This window comes from Monodelphis domestica, chromosome 4 (assembly GCF_027887165.1).
Source record: "Monodelphis domestica isolate mMonDom1 chromosome 4, mMonDom1.pri, whole genome shotgun sequence".
NCBI lineage: Eukaryota > Metazoa > Chordata > Mammalia > Didelphimorphia > Didelphidae > Monodelphis > Monodelphis domestica.
In genome coordinates, this window is record NC_077230.1 from 222,755,565 (window position 1) to 222,777,568 (window position 22,004).

Sequence of the window (22,004 nt, forward strand, 5' to 3'; positions counted from 1 at the left end):
TTCCAGTCCCCTAAGAGCATTTAGTTTATAATCAGTAAGGAAAGGTTTTCAGAAGTCTGAACTTTCGCTGCCTCTAAGCCGCCATCTTGACTCTGCCTCCCCTGTCCTGATTTTTCTACTCACAAGGCCACCATGCTTTCAGCCCTTCTTGCCTGGACTTTTGCCATAGCTTCCTAATAGAATTTCCATCTCAAGTGTTTCCTCTCTTAGATCCATCCTCTAAACTGCTGACAAGTTGGTATCCTAGAATACAGGTCCAGGTGTCCTGGAACCAGTTTGTACTGGCCCTAGAAAGCTGACTGTTAAATTTTAAACATGAACATCTTACATCTCAGAAATCAGCAAATGATTTATCATTTTTGTTGATAAATAATAAAATTTCAAGGAAAATGTTAAGGATACAGGTTAAACTTAAAATAATGTTGTATATGCTTTTTTTTTTCTCCCAGAGAGCTAGTTGTTAAACATTCACTAGCTGGCCACTCTACATATCTGACCTTGTCACACTTCTGCTCCATAAAATGACTTGCTTTTTCCCCCTAATGTTTAATGTGATCTCCCCGCTTTGATGTTCAATATCTTTTACAAATTGGTTCCAACCTACCTTTCCAGGTTTATAGATTACTGGTCTTCACATACTCCACTATTAGCCAAACTGACCTTCTTGCTGTTTCTCACATGAAACACTACCTCTCCTATTTCCATGCCTTTAAAGAGGCTGTCTCTCCTTGTTTATATACATTTCCTGTTTAATCTCTGTGCCATATAATTCCTTGTTTCCCTCAGATCTCTGTTCAGTTGTCACTTTCTACATGACGCCTTTCCTCATCCTCCTTGAGTGCCAGTTTTCCTCCCTTGCAAACCTTTTATTCACTTTATATATTTTTGTATATACTTATATGTATAGTATTGTGTATTAGTCATATGTACTTATTTATTTGCATGTTATTCTTTTTTTTCCCTGACTACCCCTGATTCTCTCAAGCCTCAAGATAGTTTTAAGTTCTTTGAGGTCAGGAATGGTTTCATTTTTAAATTTCTATCACACATACCTATCACAGTGTCTTGTCACTCAGCTGGGTACTTAATAAATATTTGTTGATGGATTACATGGGAGATACAATAACTCTTAATAATTAAGGTGATCAAGGAAAAAGGAAAAGAACCTATATATTCTAAAGTACTTATAGCAGCTCTTTTTGCTGTGGCAAAGAATTAGAAATTGAGGGCATGCCCATCAGTTGGGAAATGACTAAACAAGTTGTAGCATCTGATTGTGATGGAATACTACTGCATCATGAGAAATGACAAGCAGGTCAATTAGAAAATAAACATGGAAAGACCTACATGAAACTATGAAGAGTGAAAAGAGCAGAATCATGAGAACATTATATAGAGCAACAGAAATATTGTTTGAAGAATGACTTGTGTATGTTCACCTCCAGAGAAAGAAATAACAGAAACAAGCAAGACATAGTTTTTGTATACACATATTTTTTTGCTCAAATTATGCCTTCTCTATTGTGTAGGAGAGGGATGGAGTGAGAAACCTGGGAATTTAGATATAACAAACCAACAAATAAAATCTTTTAAGGTTAATAAGTATACTATTACACTGAAAAGGAATCACAGTACTTGAAGTGGGGGTGGAGGAGTAGGGCACTTACAATTCGGGGAATTAGGAAAGATTTCTCTTTTTAATTATAAAGGTATTTTATTTTACCAATTACACATAATAGCAAATTTTCCCAAAAGTTTTCTGAAATTATATGATCTGATTTATCTCACTCCTTTCCCTCCCCCACCCCAAATCTGGCAATAAATTCATCTGGATTATATATGTATTATCATGGAAAACATATTACCATATTTAGTTTTTGTAAGACAATAATCATATAAAACCAAAACCACCAAACAAAAACCCAAATAAACTAAAGTGAAAAATTGCATGTTTTGATCTATATTCTGACTCTGTAGGTGGATAGCATTCGTTGTTATAAGTCCCTCAGAATTGTCCTGGATCTTTGCATTGCTGAGAGTAGCTATGTCTATCACAACTGATCATTCCACAGTAATTCACTTATTGTATACATTGTTCTCTTCATTCTGCTTATTTCTCTGTACCAATTCATGTAGATATTTCTAGCTCTTTCTGAAATTATCCTATTCATCATTTCTTACAGCCCAATAATATTCCATCACCATCATATACCATAATTTATTTATCCATTTTCTAATTGACAGATATCCTTTCAAATTCTAATTCTTTGCCACAACAAAAAAGAGCAGCTATAAATATTGTTGTACAAGTAGTACCTTTCCTTCCTTTTTTTTATCTCTTTGGAATACAGACCTAGTAATGATATTTCTGGATCAAAGGGTATGCATTATTTTATAGCCCTTTGGGCACAGTTACAAATTGAGCTCCAGAATGGTTGGATCAGTTCATAACTCCACCAACAATGCATTAGTGTCCCAATTTTGCCACATTCCCACCAACATTTATCACTTTTCTTTACTGTCATATTGACTCATCTGATAGGTGTGAGGATATTACTTTAGCATTCTTTTGATTTGCATTTCTCTAATCAAGAGTGAGTTAGAGCATTTTTTATATGATTATTGATAGCTTTGATTTCTTCATCTGAAAATTGCCTATTCATATCCTTTGACCATTTATCATTTGGGGAATGACTTTGATTCTTACAAATTTGACTTAATTTTCTCTAATAATTCTCTGAGAAATGAGACCTTTTTATAGAAATTTGTTATAAAATTTTCCTCCCAGTTTGTTGTTTCCCTTCTATTCTTTGTTACCTTAGTTTTGTTTGTACAAACCCTTATTAATTTAATATAGTCAAATTTTTTCATTTTACATCTTGTAATGTTCTCTATCTTTTCTCATAAATTCTTTCCTTCTCCATAGATCTGATGAACTATTCTATATTCCCCTAATATTCTTATAGTATCATTCTTTTTTAAAATTACAATTAAAATTTTTTTTAAACCCTTACCTTCCATCTTGGTGTTAATACTATGTATTTGCTCCAAGGCAGAAGAGTAGGCAATGGGGGTCAAGTGACTTGCCCAGGGTCACACAGCTGGGAAGTGTCTGAGGCCAGATTTGAACCTAGGACCTCCCGTCTCTAGGCCTGACTCTCAATCCACTGAGCCACCCAGCTGCCCCCTGTAGTATCATTCTTTATGTCTAAATCATATACCCATTTTGAACTTATCTTGGTATAGGGTGTGAGATATTGATCTAAACCTAATTTTTGCCATACTGTTTTCCAGTTTTCCCAGCAGATTTTGTCAAATAGTGAGTTTTTATCCCAAAAGCTTGGATCTTGGGCTTATCAAACACTAGAATGCTAAGGTCATTTGCCCCTAATATTTTCTATTGATCCATCATTCTATTTCTTAGCCAGTACCAGATTGTTTTGATGATTACTGCTTTATGGTACAGTTTAAGACCTGGTACTGCTAGGCCCCCATCCTTCATTTTTTTTTCATTATTTCCCTTGATATTATTGATCTTTTGTTCTTTCAGATGTATTTTGTCATTAAATTTCTCTTTCTATGAAATAATTGTTTGATAATTTGATTGATATGGAACTGAATAAGTACATTAATTTAGGTAAGATTATTGATTTTATTATATTAGCTTGGTCTACCCACAAGCAATTAATGTTTTTCCAAGTATTTTTATCTAATTTTATTTGTGTTAAAGTGTTTTGTAGTTGTGTTCATATAATGCCTGTGTTTGTCTTGCAAATAGATTCCTAAGTATTTCATATTGTCCAAAGTTATATTAAATGGAATTTCTCTAACACTTGCTGCTGGACATTGATGGAAATATATAGAAATGCTGATGATTTATGTGGGTTTATTTTGTATCCTGCAACTCTGCTAAAGTTATTAATTATTTCAACTACCTTTTTAATTGATTCTTTAGGATTCTCTAAGTATACCATCATATCATCCATAAAAAGTGATAGTTTATTTTCCTCATTTCATACTTTAACTCCTTCAATTTATTTTTCCTCTCTATTTGCTAAAGCTAGCATTTCTAGTACAATATTAAATAATAGTGGTGACAATTGGCATCCTTTCTTCACTTTAGGAAAGGATTTTAAAAGGAAGTAGTGTTTGAGCTAAACCTTGAAAGGAGCTAGTGTTTCTAAGAAGAGAAGGTGAGGAAGGAGATAGCTATGCAAAGCATTAGAGGAGGGAGATTCAATAGCATTGTCAGAAAGGGTATACAGAAGTCTGGGTTTGTAGTAGGAGTTTGGCAAAGGCTAGGAAAAATCTCTTCCAAGTCTAAATCAGAGATTACCTGAGGACTTTAATCCTATTTCAGATTATTTCATTTAATATATAACATTTCTTGTGCTCTTTCTTGGTTCTGAAAGTCTAACTATGAGGCAATTTTAAAACTAAGGACTTTGCTATTTTTATGTAACATCCATTTCTGAGCCAAGCTGTGTATACAATGGCAAAATAAAAGCAAAAACAAATATCTTAAGCCATACTTTGGCTCTAATAGAAAAACCATGTACACAGTTGACATGTAAATATTTATCTTTCTAGGATCATGCCAGACCTAGGATTTCATTGGTAGAGAGTTCCTTTTATTGGGGTGGGGGGTGGGACCTTTCACTACAGAGAGTGCACTAAGAAATTAAGGTCTATTCATAGAATATTTGCTCTATCTACCACATCTCTTTCCACTAATATTAAATGACCATTTCAGTTCTGAGTAATTAAAAAAATCTAGCATTTGGATGTCAAACAGGAAACTTAATGAGAAGGGCTTTCCTATTAAAATAGAAATAAAACAAAGGAGATAAAATACATTTCTCTCCTCACTAAGAATCAGAAATTCCAATACTTTTTGGGGGGTAGGGGAAGATGGTATGGATCTGTGATCTAGAAATCTTATCACTAGTTTAATGCTTTAATCTTGACCAGTCAATCTGGAGAACAGAAAAATTAAATGATTTTGTCACCATCAAAAAGCTAATCTGTGCCAGAATCAGGCACACCATCCACTACACTGTTCCCCCTTTTATCCATTATGCTTTATGAATATGATGGAGAAGTCTCTAATTATTTATCATTACCATAATTCTTTTCCTTTAAGGTTTCTAGTGATCAGTTGTAACTTATTCTTGTTTTTTATTCTACTCCCCCAGGCTACTGATTGCTGCCAGAGTAAGGAAAATGGCATCTGCTGCTTGGATCAAGAAGAAAATGAATTGCTAGATTCTGAGCAAGGAAATAGGGTGAATTAAGTTAAAACTTTTGTTGAAGATCTCTCTAGGACCATAGCTGGTCTTGCCTTACCAAAAGGCAGAGGAGATGCCTATTTGAAGGAACTTGGGAATGTTCCCTAACCCAGTGATATCTGTCTTTCCTTCTTACAGGAAGATTTCTTTTTGCTAAAGCATTATTTCTTGTTGAAATACAAATTCCCCTGGTAGGGGAAATGTAATGTCTTTGTTGACTGTTAAAGTAGCATACTCTTTCCTTTTCTTTCTATCAAAATCATTAGTCTTTATTCAGAAGAGATCTGATAGTTTTGATAGGAAGGAAGAAGAAAGAGTGCTGGGCTGGTGGCACCTTATGTGGGGCAAGGTCACGGAATAGGAGGCAATAGAGTACAGAAGACAACCTTTGTTTCTTCCAATTTTCTGTAGACTCGAGTCTCTATAAAAGTGTCCTTTCAATGCTGTATTTATTTATTTGTTTATTTATTTATTTTTTTAAACATTATTTTATTTGGTCATTTCCAAACATTATTCATTGGAAACAAAAATCATTTTCTTTTCCTCCCTCCCCCCCACCTCTCCCATAGCTGGCGCATGATTCCACTGGGTATCATATGTGTTCTTGACTCAAACCCATTTCCGTGTTGTTGGTATTTGCTTTAGAATGTTCATTTAGAGTCTCTCCTCAGTCATATCCCCTCCACCCCTGTAGTCAAGCAGTTACTTTTCTTTGGTGTTTTTACTCTCACAGTTTATCCTCTGCTTGTGGATAGTGTTTTTTAGATCCCTGCAGATTGTTCAGGGACATTGCATTTTGACACTAATGGAGAAGTCCATTACATTCGATTGTACCACAATGTATCAGTCACTGTGTATAATGATTTCCTGGTTCTGCTCCTTTCGCTCTGCATCACTTTCGGAGATTGTTCCAGACTCCATGGAATTCCTCCACCTTATTCCTTTTAGCACAATAGTATTCCATCACCAACATATACCACAATTTCTTCAGCCATTCCTCAGTTGAAGGGCATCCCCTCATTTTCCAATTTTTGGCCACCACAAAGAGAGCAGCTATGAATATTCTTGTACAAGTTTTTTTCCTTATTATCTCTTTGGGGTACAAACCCAGCAGTGCTATGGCTGGATCAAAGGGCAGACTCAATGCTGTATTTAATTGTTAATTCAAAAGGCATTAAGTTAGTAGTCAAGCTCATTTTATGGCATTATCTACAAACTGCTTCATGCGTAAGAAGATGGGAGACTTTTCCTTTCTGTATTGCTTCCTAACCTCTTTCTTGCTCAGATTAGTTAATTTTCTTTCAAGAACCCTAATCACTTTCTTCCCTTTATACACTTTTCTCAAGTACTCCATGACAGTTATAACTAAAAGGGAAAATATTTAACCCTTTTGATTTTACTTGTAGCACGTGCCAGGCTAATGATTTTTTAAAGGACATTGAAATAGACCTTTTTACTCCTCTAGGTTCCTCAACTATGTAAGGAGTGAATCTGAGACCTCTGGCTAACCTTGGACACAAACCTCAGCTGGAAAACCAAATGACAAATCTTTCCATTAGCATTTATTATAATTCTTTGAAATTAAGCCAGCAACATGCAAAACCATTATCCTTGTCATTAGTTTGTATTCAAAAGGAGATAATATAGCAAAGTAACTTTTGTAAGATTCTGTAACTCAAAATCCTTTCCCCTAGCATTTTCTTTTTTTATTCAGCTTTTCTTTTTTTTTTATGGTTGTTATCATTTCTTAATCATGCAGAGAGGATAGAATTGATAAGAGGATAGTGGACAGAAAGTTAGAGCAAGGGAAAAGGTAAGATAAAAAGAGAGGAGAGGACCAAAAGTAATTTAATTCAATCCAGTGAACACTTATTTAATATCTATATAACTGCATAGCAAAGCAAAATTAGGGAGATTAGGGAGAGGAACAGAAAGTAAAAGGGGAGAGATAGGAAAGATTATAAAATGCAGAGTAATTTCCCATGAGTCAGTCTGTGCTATTTGTCACTGGTGCTTCCTGTAGGTCCTTATGATATCCCTATACTCATGCAGCTAGAGATGAAAAGGAGGTGGCTCATTAGGGGAAAAAGTCTTGGCAACAGTGCAGAACTGTTGGGATTTATTTTATAACCCTTTTCTCATAGCCAACTAGAATACTAAAAGTAACCACTGGGATTTTCTCTTTCAAGACATGTCAAAAACCCTTTCAAGAAGAAGAGTTTCTGCCATTGGATCCTACTCAGGAATTTATATTTCCCCCTGAACTAATGGTAAGTTAAGCACAGTTATACTCATGTTGTAGGAATTCATGATGAGGTGTCATGGTGTTGAAGCAATGGGTAATTTTCTAGGCTCCTTATTGGAGGTGAATAATAATATGCAAAGGGAAGAAAGACTAAACAATTCATGGATCATTGTTTATGGAAAATGTCATATCATCTAATAGAGCAACCACAATTCCAATAAATCTGTATATTTCCTATCCCCATTTTTATCTCCTGATAGGATTATTTCTCAGAAATTATTGACCTATTTATATCATAACATAGGAAAAATTTTCTTTTTCAAGAGGTACACTAATTGAAAGTGCTGCTATGAGGCACTATGTGGGAATGACCTTGAAACAGAAAAAAATTTTGCTATGTTTTTGGCCTCATTCTTTTTTATTAACATTTTATTTTCATATCCTTGAGATCGCCAAGCTACTAAATTACTATTCACTTTAATTACTTTTTCAAAGATGGTGAACAGTTCAAGAATAGAGCAGAAATACAGAGGCAAGAAATGTAAATCACAAGATAATCTTGAGGTTGTTTTTTTTCCCCCACCAGATGATGGCTGAGAAGCAGCCTAAAATAACTAGGGTTTTCTATGGGGAACGGATAACCTGGATTTCTCCTGTAACACTAAGAGATCTTCTGGAAGTGAAAGCCAAGTATCCAGATGCACCAATTGTCATGGGAAACACCACTGTGGGTATGTAGAAACCAGGGAGCTTGTTCCATTTGAAAATGATTGAAAAGTCTTGAACAATCCAAGTATTGAATGTTCTCAAAGGATACAATGGAACTCCTGGTGTTTTGGTGTCCAACAATTGTTTCCATAATTTCATGATTAAAAAGGCAATCACCTTGGTTCTTTAAAGTCTTATTCTTATTTTTTTCACCCCTTTAGGACCTAATATGAAGTTCAAAGGGATTTTTCATTCTGTTATCATTTCTCCTGATAGAATTGCAGAACTGAATGCTGTAAATTATACAGACAATGGTGAGTTCTTAGATTTTTCTGCTTTTTTTGGCATATGATGAATTAACTACATATTTTATCCTGCCTAATGGGGTAGTAAAAGTAATGACTTTTCCTAACTATTATTTATGTATGAAGAGAAAGTGGTGGTTGAATTTTGACTCTTCTTTAACAAAAATATAATGATTCTTTTTTTTGTTTTTACATGTTATTTCCCAATATGGCAGTATATTTCATCAAACTAACCTTTGTCACAAAGAAAAGCAGTTAAAATAGTATGACACAAAGACCACCTTTGAGAACATTTACAACCACCTACTACACTAATAGACCGTACCTCTCTACCAAAAAGAAGGAAGATTGTTTCACCAGCTCTTTTCTAAAACCAAGATTGATCATTACAGATAATTAATTGAGTTTGGCTGCCTTTTAGTGTTGTTTTCATTTTATAGTTTTTTAATCATTGTGCATATAGCTTGCCTGGTTGAGCTTATTTCACTGCATCAGTTCATATCAATTTTCTCATGTTTCTCTGCATTCTACATACTTATCATTTCCTCTAAGCATATATTTTCCTTGAATTCATATAACACTATTTCTTCAACTATACTCCAATCACTAGATACTCATTTTTTTCAGTTTTTGCTTTTTTTGTTTTTTTCACCTTTTGCTATCACAAAAAGTGCTGCTAACTGTTCAAAACATTCCTTCTGACTCCATTTTCCTTGGAGTACATACCCAACAGTAGAATGACTAGGTCAAAGGGTATGCCACTTTTATCCTTGCTCCCCTCTTCTCTTTAGAAGTTGATAAATCCTAAGACTAAGCTATTCTCTATTATTGAATAATCAGCTTATTATTAAGGGAATATTTACAATAGCTAAGTAATATCAACTAACTTGATCAGCCTACTAGGTAGTGTCAGATAAATCTGCCAGCCTACCAAGTGTTTATTCTTTTCCATTTTCATTGGGATGCCTCATCTCTTGCATAGGATTGAGAATCAATAGCATAAAGTACCATAATGGTTTTTTAGTTTTTCATATTCTAAGCTTGAAACTGTAGAAAGAGTCCCATGGCCAGATTAGGTAATTAATATTGCTTTCATCTTATTAATTTTAAACATCTTGGTTTCAGGATTGACAATAGGTGCTGGCTGTAGCCTAGCCCAGTTGAAAGATGTCCTTACTGATATGATCTTGGAGCTTCCAGGAGAGAAGACACAGACATACCGAGCTCTCTTAAAGCATCTGAAGACTCTGGCAGGATCACAGATCAGGAATGTGGCAGTAGGTGTTCTTTCCTGATAAACTTCATGATGTGGGAATTGCTGTTAGCACTACATGACACAGGTTTGGTTTGATCAGGAAGAGATAGTGTAGGTTCTCAAATTTTGATTAAATCTTTTTGTATTTGTTTTTAAGTATGTGTTAGTAATGGAATAAAAATGCTAACTTTTGTCTTTACAAAGTCTTTAGGGGGCAGTGTCATCAGTAGACATTCAACATCAGATCTGAATCCCCTTCTGGCTGTGGGTAACTGTACCCTTAATCTGGCTTCGAAAGGTAAGTTATTAGAAAGGGCATAGAAAGTGTCAGAAGTGGTGCTCTGATAAATCAGACTGATAGGACAAGAAAGAACTTTGAGTAATTTTCTAGCCAAGACCCACCTCCTGATTTCAAGGAGAAAGATGACTTTTGTGTCAAGGACCCTTTTGGCAGTCTGTTGAGGCCTATTGATGGCTTTAATGTTTTTATATGCATATAATAATATATGTGGGATTATAGAAAAAAGCATTTCTATTGAAATATAGTTATGAAAATATTAAAAAACTAAGAAAACAAATTCATGGATCCCAAGCTAAGGACCTTCAATTTTAGCCAAGTCCAAAATAATCACTATCTTACAGGCTCTGGATAGATATATCTGTATTTCAGTCCCTAAATTGGTCTAATCTCTCTTTACTTTAAAGTGTACTGGATAGAGCTGGCCTCAAAGGTTGGACTGTGACACATACTTACTGGGTGATGCTGGAAACTAACCTTCAAGCTGGGATTCTGATACATACCAATGGGAAATTCACTTTATTTCTTTGTGCTCTAAACAGAGAAAGTGCTGACCTACACTGGTAGAAAGAGTTTCCTCATCCAGGAATTACCCAAACTCTTTGATCAAATCCCTATCCATTCTTTTTTTTTCCCCTATCCATTCTCATCTCTAATTAGGGTACAGGATCATGGGTAGCTAATGGTAGTGTGATTCTGCATAAATTGTTTCACCTCTGAGTGCTCCTAGGCTACTCTATATGTTCTAGAGAAAGCATTCATCTTCATTAGTAGAGAGAATTCCTTACTGCAAGATCCTTGCCCAAATAAAATCAGAGGTCTGTTCCAGGAAAAAAAGGGGGAGAGACAGAAGAGAATCTGTAGAAATTAATATTTTTTCCCCAACAGATGGAAAGCGACAAATTCCTTTGAATAACCAATTTCTTATGAGAGTAAGAAGTTCAGATCTCAGACCTGAAGAAATCTTGATCTCAGTGAACATTCCCTATTCTAGAAAGGTAATGAATGCTTCAACTTCTTGGTTTTACTAACAAGCCTAATATAGATGGCTTGTTCTCTTATCAGACCTAATTTGGAAGAAAAAGATATAAGTTTCCTGTATTCATAGTAGAAGTCTTAGTTACAAGAAATGTTGCCAAACAATTAACTTTTGCAAAATTCAAGCTTTTCAGAGTTACTTTATAATCATTTTATATACAATTTGTTATGTTTCCATTTTCCTGTTTCTTCTCTCTCTATAAATTTAAATTTGTTTGTTTTATTAAAATGCCACTAATTCCTTCCTTTCATTTAGAGAAGGCATCATTTGACAAAATATATGTGTATATATAAAACTATATCTTCCTTATTTCTGTTTATCAGTTCTTTCCCTGGAGGTGGACATAAATAAGTCATTCTTCAAATAAGATTTTTGTTAATGTATATAATGTTCTCTTGGTTCTGCTCATTTCATTCTTCATAATTTCATACAGATCTTTTCATGTTTTTCCAAAATTAACCTGTTCATCATTTCATACAGTACAGTAATATTCTATTATAATCATATGCCACAACTTGTTTAGCCATTCCTCAATTGAAGGGCATCCTTTCCATTTCCAGTTCTCTGCCATCACAAAAAGAGCTGCTATAAATATTTTAGAACATATAGGATCTCTTTCTTTTTTCCTGAGTTTCCTTAGGAAATAAACTTAGTAGTGCTACCTCTGGGTCAAAAGGCATATACAGTTTTATAATTCTTTGAGCATAATTCTAGATTACTACTCTTCAGAAATGGTTGGAATGGTTCACAGTTCCACCAATAGGGTTCCCATTTTTTCCACATCCCCTCCAACATTTGTTATTTTGCTTTTTTATCATTTTAGCTAATCTGATAGTTGTGAGATAATATTTTGAAGGTGTTTTGATATGCATTTCTCTAGTAAATGATGGTTTTTCATATAGTTATATATAATTTTGATTTCTTAAATTATCTGTTCATATCTTTTGATCATTTAGCAACTGAAGAATGGCTCATATTCTTATATATTTGACAAAGTTCTCTATATACTTTAGATGAGACCCTTATCTGAGAAACTGTCCATAAATTTTTCCTCCTCCCACAACTTCCTGCTTTCCTTTTATTATAAATAGTGGCTTTTTAACCTGAGACTTTTTTATACTTGTTTCTACCCTATGTTGCTTTTAATCCCTTTAAATAGATTTGAAGAATACACTTTTTCCTCTTTGAGGGATTACAAGAAGGCATAGAAAACATTTCTATTAAAAAACAATGCAAAATTTATAAGAAAATTCCATTTTCTTATTAGCATTTTTACTGATTGCTCTCCATGCTTAGATTTCTCTTCCTCCTTATCACTGCTCTTGGTTTCCTCCAAATCTCAGCTAAAGGCTCACCTGTTAAAAGCATTTCCTAGTCATCACTTATCTGAGGGCCTTCCTCCTAGGATTGGGTCTAATTTGACCTGCATATAGCCCATTTGCAGACTCTTTTAATATTTTCCACCTATTAGACAATACATTCCTTGAGAGCAGAGCCAATTCTTTTGCCTTCCTTTTTATCTACCTTGTTTAGTACTGATGCCTGGCACTGAGTAAGTGCTTAATAAATGGTTGTTGATTTGACCTGATTTGTTTTTTCCATATAGTTTGCTCCAATATTTTCTCTCCCTGTAGAAAAGAACCTGGACCAGCTTGGTTCTGCTTCCTCCTATAGAAAATGGTGTGTAATTTGCCCACATTAACCCATCTGGGGCAGCAAGGTGGGTGTAGCAATAGAGAGTCCAATCAAAGGCAGGAAGATTTGAGTGGATATCCAGCCTCAGATATTTGCTGGCTGTGAGACTCTGGTCTAGCCACTTAATCTCTACCTCAGCTTCTTTAACAATAAAAAGGAGATAATAATAATAATAATACCTATCATGCAGGTTGTTGTGAGATTCAAGTGAGATAACTTGTAAAGCAGTTAGTACAGTTCCTGGCATATAATTGGTGCTTAATAAAGATCTATTCCTATCCTTTCTCCACTTCATCTGGGACATGAGGAAATCTGGAATATATCAGTGGAGGGAGACAGGTAAGAGAAATTGAGTTATTCCTTGCCAGAAAGTAGAGGTAGAAAGGCATCATATTGATATATCCTGTTATTCATGATTCTGAAAAATTGCTCAGAAATAAAATTATTCAGTCTTATAATCATGTTGAAATGAGGAATGTTGTTGAATGAAGATGAGGTGCATTACAAATACAGAGTGACACAGCTAATTATTGGCAGAATCAGACCTAGAATCCAAGTCTATTGGGTTCACTTTACATTGTACCATTTATATTTTGTATCCTCTGTGGAAGATGGATATCTAAAGAAAATATGTGATGGATCTTTCTTTTTGTGAAGAATCTTTTTTACAAAATGAATTAACACCTTTTACTTTTTTCTTTTTTATTATTATCAATTCTGATTTAAAGAAAAACTCATGCATGATTTTCTGAAGGTGAAGCTTGGTTTTTTAAAATTAAACTTTACCAGCCAGCCTGATGGCTAATCATCCAGCAAGATCATGTGTATGTATAAATTCTTAGATCCTGAGTAATCTGCAATTTCTATGCTTTTTTTCTCCTTAATTTTTGTTTTTAGTGGGAATTTGTCTCAGCCTTTCGACAAGCTCCACGTCAACAAAATGCCTTGGCAATTGTCAATTCTGGAATGAGAGTCCTTTTTGAAGAAGATACAAATATCATTAGGGATATCTGTATTTTCTATGGTGGCATTAGCTCAACCACTGTATGTGCTAAGAAATCTTGCCAGAAACTCATAGGAAGGTACAGTATGATATCCATAGACCTAGAATGATGGGAAATTTCCAATTTATTGGAATATAGACTCCTTTATTGCTTTAAAAGTCTTACTGGTGTGGGTAGTTCTCTCATAGATACAGGCGCAGCCCCATCAGCCCTTAATAGACAATTTGCAAGAGCTCCTGGGACCAAGCATCTGCTAAGGACCTAGGCCACACTAAGCTAGACTTTATACAACAGGAATAGTTCATCAATGGACTCACGCTTGAATACCTTGGTAGGGTCCTCCAAAGCTGGCACTTTAGTGGTATTGCTGTTGAGAACCCATGATCACTTATGGTAGCAGATAGGACATGAATATAATAACACTTCATTCATTCGTTCATTCATTCATTCAGTTCAGTCTTAAGTTCATCAGTATATGGTGCTTCTGATGTCAATATTTTTCCACCACTCAATCCCAACATGTGCCTGGTTCTGTACTAAGTTCTACAGATAAGAGAGACCAAAATGAAACAATTCCTTACATTCTAGCATATGTTGTAGACCTGCAACTCAGCTGTAAAATAGAGGTAGTTTCCTAGGACACTAAGAGGTTAAATGTCTTGTCCACAGACATATAGTCACTATAGTATTTGAACTTGTTTTCCTTTCATCAAAGCCATAATTTCTCTCTATGATTACCAGGAAAAATATATGTGGAATCTACACTAAAATGTATACAATTCAATTAACGTTTCATTGTTATATATGGATGAAATTGTCTTAATAAAGCCTGAAGTCAACCTCATGTAGTGATAGTAGCATAATCTCTAGAGTTGGAAATGACATTGAAGATCATTTGGGCTAATTCTTTCATTTGCTGGATAAAGAAAATCAAGCTCAGTGAGATTAAGCAGTTTTCCTAAATTCATACAGCTAGTAAGTAGCAGAGGCAAAATTTTAGCCAAGATTCTCCAATTCCAAATCCAGTGATTTCCCAGGTCCACCATTCTGGAGTGTGTGTGCATATGTGCATACCCTAAGTCTGTCTTGCAAATGAAGACAAAGAATTTGTCTTTTTTACCAATATGTGATTTAAAAAAAAACAAAAACCTTTCCTTCGGTCTTAGAATAGATGTCAATTTTAAGGCAGAAGAGCAATAAAGGCTAGACAACGGGCATTAAATGACTTCCCAGGGCCACACAACTAGGAAGTGTCTGAGGCCAGATTTGGAATCCAGATCCTTGGGACTCCAGGCCTGGAACCCCAATACTTGCTCCATAAGTCTGGGTTTATCAGTCTGTTTCCCAATAATGTGTTTGGAGTAAGTAAAATGATAAAATCTGTATTCTTTGCCCTGGGAAAATAACTATATCAGGTTAAAAATATACAATTTAAATATAGCCCACAAAATATGAATATGTATGTAGAAAGAGAGGGGATAAAGAGAGAGAGAGAACTAGACAACTACTTTTCAGCATATTTTAATTTTTGTTTTGGGTCCTCTTATAAGGGTCAAAGAAATTGTATTAACAGTTGTCTCATAGATTTATCATATAATGTAATCATAATCCCAACTGCCTCTAGTTGTTAATGACAGGAACCGTGCTTTGTTCCATAGACTATCTGAATCTATAGGACAATGACATATATAAGGAGTTCTACTTTTTAATTTTTAAAAATCTATTTCTTGTAGAGCTTGGAATGAGGAGATGCTGGGTGATGCTTGTCGACTGGTTCTAGAGGAACTTTTCCTCCCAGCCTCAGCACTTGGTGGAAAGGTGGAATACAAGAGGTCCCTCATTGTCAGTTTTCTTTTCAAATTCTACATAGAAGTGTTGCAGGTTTTGAAGATGATGGTAAGTTTAGTATTGTGTTTAGATTGCTTTCCTTCTTCTGAAGGGCTTTGCTGAGGGCCAGTGAAGAAAGTACTCTGTGGCTTACTAAATAAGATTATCACAGAAAAATTTCTCATTTCAAATATGAATATGGCGAGAATTTCATAAACCAATATTCTTTAGAATGCTGAGTACAAAACAAGGCACATCATACTCATGTGCAAAAATCATGTACTTTCTCTATGTACTAACCTGCTGTTCCCAAGGTCAAGGCTTGATCTTCAGCAAGTGGACATCTCTGTGAAGTGCCATCCATCAAAGCTCATTGCTTTCTGTAATGCAAACAGATTTTTTAAAATAAGTCAATAATTTTATTATCCCTGAATGTGGTGTTCTTTAAGAGTGTGAATATATATTTTCTTCCATCAAGTAGTACTATGATAAAATGGAAAGAATGACAGTCAGTGAAAATATGTTTGTATCCTGTCTCAGATATCTATATGACCAAGTCACTTAATCTCTCTTGGTCTCAGTTTCCTTATCTGTAAAATGGGATTGGCAGTACTTGTAGTGCCAACCTCACTAGGTGAAATGATGTACAATGTAAAATGAGTTTTATAAATCCTCAGAATGTTACATAAATGGTATCTATTTACTTGACCTCACGTCAAGAAGACTTATCTTATTAAGTTTGAATCTGGTCTCAGACACTTAGTATGTGACTTTGGACAAGTCACTTAATTCTGTTTGCCTCATTTTTCATCAGTAAAATTAACTAGAGAAGGAAATTTCAAACCATTCCAGTATATTTGCCAAAAAAATCCCAGGGTCATGAAGAGTCAGACATGATTGAAAACTACTAAACTGCAATTATTTATTCATATAGCTTGGATGTGATGATAAGCTATTCATAATATAAATGTCATCTATTATTATTTACATATTTGACTTATTTGCAATGATGTCCTACTCTTAATATACAAAGAGAACACTAGTTACCCATCATCAGCAATGGTGACTGATCTGGGCAGGTCCATCTATATTAGAGGTCCTTAATCTTTTTTGGTTCATGGACCCTTTGGTAATTGAGGCAAGTCTCCTCCTCAGAATAATGTTTTTAAAATACATTTATCATCTTCCTCAACTCTTGTCTATATCCTCCCAGAAATCCCCTACAGTGGTACACCCATCTTCTGGAAACTATCCTCTAGATCAGTTGTGTAAAACTCAAAAAATGCTGACAGTGCATATTGATTTAGAAAACCACAAAATAACATTATTTATCATGAATTATATATTTATTAATTTGTTAAACATATCATGTGCTCTGGAGTTTTGCAGCAGCCACTATGCTCTGGATCAACAACATTACTTGGGTATCAGGAAGTTGGCCATGTGTTGTATATTACTTCCTGGTCATATAGCTAATGCTCATTGATTTAGAGCTAGAAGATATATGTATCTTCTATAGACCATCTCTTATTTTGCAGATGAGAAAACTACTGAGCCCCAGGGAGTTTAAGTAATTTGACCATAGTCATTCTATTTTTATTTAAAAAATACCAGTAGCTTCTATTTTAGAAGCAATACTATATATTGATTCCAAGGCAGAAGAGTGGTAAGGGCTAGGCAATGGGAGTTAAGTGACTTGCCCAGTTTCACATTGCTAGGAAGAATATATGAATCCAGATTTGAACCCAGGACCCCTTGTCTCTAATCTTGATTCTCACACTACTGAGCCACCTAGCTGTGCCTCCCCTTCTTCGACAACAATCATTCTTTAAGAGTGTCCTTTATGCTTCATTTGGTATACATTTTTCCTTTGGTAATATGCTTCACCCTAGTTATTTCTGCCAAGATATTTCTATTGCCTCTTAGTTAACCCCAATTTTAATTTTCAGACTATAATATTGTATGATTTGTAGACATGTAGTATCACCTGAAAAAAGTGATATACAGACAGATAGAGCTTTGCTTCAGCATGAAGTGAGGGGGCATTAATAACCCCAGAGTTGCATGCTATAAAACATAAACAATAAGAGTTGACAATTATATCATGTCTTAAGGGTCACAAAGTGCCTTCATATACATAATTTCATTTGACTCATATAACAACCCGTAAGGTATTCTTTTCCAAGGTTTATTTTAAAAGTAAATGTTTTATTCATCTTCTTAAAAAATAAATTCTTGCTACTTCTCAATGACTATCAAACTTGCTTATAAGAGAATATTATAAAGGCACAGAGTTAAAGCATAATAAATCAATATATTGGATATGGCTGACAATGATTGCTTCATTCTACCACATCTCTGCTGAGCAGCTATTATCTTAATTTTGCAGATGAGGAAATTGAGGTTCAGGGAAATTAAATGACTTTTCCATCAGCATACAGCTAGTATCAAAGATAAGATTCAAGTTCAGATCCCCTTCATTTCTAAATCTAGTGCTTTTTATACTTTACCACATTTTCAGTTATGAACATACAATAATCTTCCTTTAATGGTTAGCTCCCTCCCTTTTAAAAATTGCCTGTATTGTCTTGGAATTTTACTTTCTTATTTTAAAAGAAGTAATCACTTAAGAAATGAAAGAAATGCTAAGAGTTAGTGATAGAAGCTTCTTTAACAACATGCATAGACTGTATTGTTTTTGTATTAATTTTCTATATTGATTTTTTTCATGTATAAAATGAAAGAATTGAATCAGGCAGGCTCTAAATGTTCTGGGATTTTGTCTTCAGCCTTCTTAGCTAGATTGTTTTCTATTGCTTGAGGGGCAGGCCTGTGTTTTGTGACTCTTTATCCACAGTTCCCCTACATACAGAAGACATATCAATGAATGTTTGCTAGTGATGATGACAAGGATCAATCGAATGTTAGGTTTGGAATAGACCTTCTGGCTGTTAAGTAATTTTAGACTTTACTCATAGATTATATCAACACCCTAAAAATGATAATCTGCTTTTCTTTCAGAACCCTGCTCTTGGTCCTTATTTACCCTCTGAGTATGGAAGTGTTTTAGAAGATTTCCATTCTAAACATTATGAGACCGTTTTAAGGTACCAGGTGAGTGACGTTTTTCCAATACCAAAGTGTAAAGGACATGGAATGTGAGGATCGTGCCTGACCATTTTTGTTCTTTAGGGGGAATATGTGTTGGAAATAGAGTGGTGGATTTGAAGGAAAATAAAAAAAAATTCTATCTTAAAGCAGCTTGTTTCTTAAAGCAGTTTGTTTCTCTACATGTACTGCCAGCATGGCTTCTGGGTTTTGCCAAACTTCTATTTCTATTCCTTACTTGAGAAAACTTTCCATCATCAAATAAGTATAAGAGCTAAGTGAAAGGAAGGAGAATAATATTTGTTAGTTTAAACTCTTACTAAAAATAAAAAAGAAAACCCAATTGCTTAAGGTATTATTTACAGGAATGAAACACAGATATACAAACACATATATTTTCCCTTGGATCTCTAAAATGTAGTGAAATCTCTGCTCAGATATCACTTCCATAAGATTTTAATCCCATAATACTTTTATCTTGAATTTTAAGATTCTGGTATCTAGCAGAAAGGGAAGGTAGATGAAAATGATGCCTGGCAATACCAGAAGAAATTAGTGTGAGTTTACTTATTGTTATTTTGCAAAGAGGAGCAAAATGAAAAGAATGGTTGTTTTCTCTATTGATTGTATAAATACTTGTTTACTTAACAGAAGGTAGATACTAAACAATTTCCTCAAGATCCAATTGGGCGTCCCATCATGCACCTTTCTGGTATTAGACATGCAACGGGTGAAGCCATTTATTGTGATGACATGCCTGCACTGGAGCAAGAACTTTTCTTGGCCTTTGTAACAAGTTCAAGGGCTCATGCTAAGATTGTGTAAGTAACAGTGTGATTAGAGGAAGGCAATAATAGTTTACTTTTTCATTTAACCTCCAAAATAATGCTGCCACTGAAAATGCCCTGCTATTTTAAGAGAAAGGGCAAAAGAGACAAAGGGTAAATTATTTGCTCAGACTCTCAATGTGAACTAAGGTCATGGTGGGACTAGGCTTTAGGATTTGTCACAAATAATTTCATCATTCCTCATGAAAGATCTTGAGTTAAAGTCATAGAATCAAAGAATCTCAGAGTTGGGAGAAGCATCATAGGTTCTAGTCTTGTCTATTTCATCTCTTCCCCTCTTCCTCCACAGAGTAGGGATCCTTTGACATCGTTGATAGGTGCCTCTGAAAGGTTATTTTTGAAGAATTCCAATGAAAATAAAATTAACTAACTTTTGGGATAGTTCTATTAGGCAGTCCTTCCTTATTTGGGCTGAAATTTGCCTTCCTGTAACTTTCATAAATTGATTCTAGTTCTGCCATTTAGTTAGTAGACCTCTAAGTTTCTTTTCATGTCTAAATATATGATTCTTGACTTACTTTTAGTCAGCATAAACTAGTTCCCAAAGTTCATTGCTTCTATACACATATATAAACATATACAAATATATTTTGGGGGTAGAAATTTAAAGGATAAAATTGAATCTTTGCTTAAAAGCAAGGTTTTTCCTCTCAATACTCTACTCACACCCAACTTTGCCACTGTTTTGCTGTCTTCGACAAGATGGGAAAAAGGTTGATTGGACAAAGGATAGAAAGGGGCATTTTCCCCAAAATGCTCATGCTCATCATTAACCAGAGGATCATTCAGGGCAATGAGGAAATAATTTGACTGAAGCAATTGTTAGGTGCATCTTACCTTTAGTATCTTACCTTTGAATGACCATATTATAAGTAGTTTTCATATTTTATGTATGTTTCTCTGAGGCAGCCTTGCTATTTATTTTTTAACTTAGGTCTATTGATACATCAGAGGCTCTTAAATTACCAGGAGTAATTGATGTTCTGACAGGTAAAGATCTTCAAGATGTAAACTCCTTCAGGGATTTTCTTGAGACTGAGGAAATATTGGCGACTAATGAGGTACAATGCCTTTATTGTCTGCTTTTAAATCTCTTTTCCCCAATTAACATCACTTAAATTAAAAAATAACTCTTTAAAAATTTATTAATTACCAAACAAGTCTAACATTATTTGCATATTTATTATAGAATTCTGTAATCAAATTTTGAATGAGCCAAAATCCATTTAATCGTTTTCCCATGTAGCTATTTAAGTGATATAAAAATAATGCTTATTTTTAAATAAAGATGTGTGATCTTAGAGTTGGAAGATCTAGGTTGTGGTTTGGCAAGAAATAAGTGGCAACAGGATGTGAGGGCAAAATATTAAGCACATAGAGTATGGTATATAGTTCGACTATTTGATTATAGAGATAAAATCAAAGGGGGGAAAATGAGGCCATAGGAGAGGGTAAGAGACTTGGAGAACAAGGAGGGATGAAGAAGATGAACATCTAGAGAGAATGAAGAACAAATGTAGGAGGAATAAGACAAAGAGATGGACAGAAGAACAGAAGACTATGAGAGAGGAAGATCAAGATCATGGAGGTGGTACTGTTTTGAATGATAATGTGACCAAAGTGATAGCACTGTCTTCATGGGTGATTGAAGTGGAGTTAAGGTGTAGGTTAAGGTGACTGAAGAGTTTGAGATATATATATATATATATATATATACATATATATATACATATATATGTATATATATATACATACTGGGAGGTCAATTATTTCTGAAGGTATATCAGCATGTATATTGAAGTCCTTGAGAATTAAAGTAGTGGTTGGGGTAGAGAAGACAACTATCAGTCAAGTAAACTTAACTCATTGTTAAAGTGTGGAGAGGAAAACATCTGGAGACTGTTAGATGAATAAAAATTATTTGTACTGAGTGATCTTGGCTGCAGGAGGCAGCAAAACTGAGTACAGGCTGAATCAGATTAAAATGTAATTGGGTAGTAAGTCTTTGACAAAAGAAAAATACAATATGATGCAAATAATGTTAATTTGTGGTTTTCTAAGTCAATAGAATGTCTGTTTCTATTTGAGTTTGATACTACTGAACTAGATGGATGGAGTGAATCATTGAAGGAGAGGCTACTGAGAAATGGTAACTAAAGAGCTTTCTGGAAGTTGATTGAAAAGCTAAGTAAACCTATTCCTCCTGGCTGATTTTGTCAAAGGACATACATGAGGAAAAAAAATTTAGTGCTGGAAAAGGTGAGACAATGTTTTCTTCGGGCAGCTTTCCACCAGCCAGTATATGGATAAAGAATGAGAAGTACAAGGAAAGGGAAATCTGCCAAACAAAACAAAACACAACATGACAAGGCTTCCAAAAACCA

General features: G+C 34.6%; 1 protein-coding gene and 1 non-coding gene across 4 annotated transcripts in view; both read left to right on the plus strand.

Annotated features, from left to right (window-relative positions):
- Window positions 1-22,004, plus strand: part of AOX1 (aldehyde oxidase 1) — a 103,477-nt gene that overhangs the window by 21,636 nt on the left and 59,837 nt on the right. For 2 of the 3 annotated variants that reach the window (XM_007494589.3, XM_056825097.1), the window contains exons 7-18: window positions 5,196-5,285; window positions 7,478-7,558; window positions 8,120-8,264; window positions 8,463-8,555; window positions 9,672-9,823; window positions 10,006-10,099; window positions 10,988-11,097; window positions 13,731-13,915; window positions 15,571-15,733; window positions 18,686-18,778; window positions 19,424-19,593; window positions 20,555-20,681. In XM_007494589.3, the coding sequence (XP_007494651.1) occupies window positions 5,196-5,285; window positions 7,478-7,558; window positions 8,120-8,264; window positions 8,463-8,555; window positions 9,672-9,823; window positions 10,006-10,099; window positions 10,988-11,097; window positions 13,731-13,915; window positions 15,571-15,733; window positions 18,686-18,778; window positions 19,424-19,593; window positions 20,555-20,681 (1,503 nt within the window). Of the gene's footprint in view, window positions 1-5,195; window positions 5,286-7,477; window positions 7,559-8,119; window positions 8,265-8,462; window positions 8,556-9,671; window positions 9,824-10,005; window positions 10,100-10,987; window positions 11,098-13,730; window positions 13,916-15,570; window positions 15,743-18,685; window positions 18,779-19,423; window positions 19,594-20,554; window positions 20,682-22,004 lie in introns of all 3 variants that reach the window. The other variant, NM_001291666.1, reaches the window with a different exon arrangement.
- MIR12348 (microRNA mir-12348) lies at window positions 5,536-5,593 on the plus strand. Its single transcript, NR_162904.1, has one exon. It is a non-coding gene; the product is annotated as a microRNA mir-12348 (primary transcript).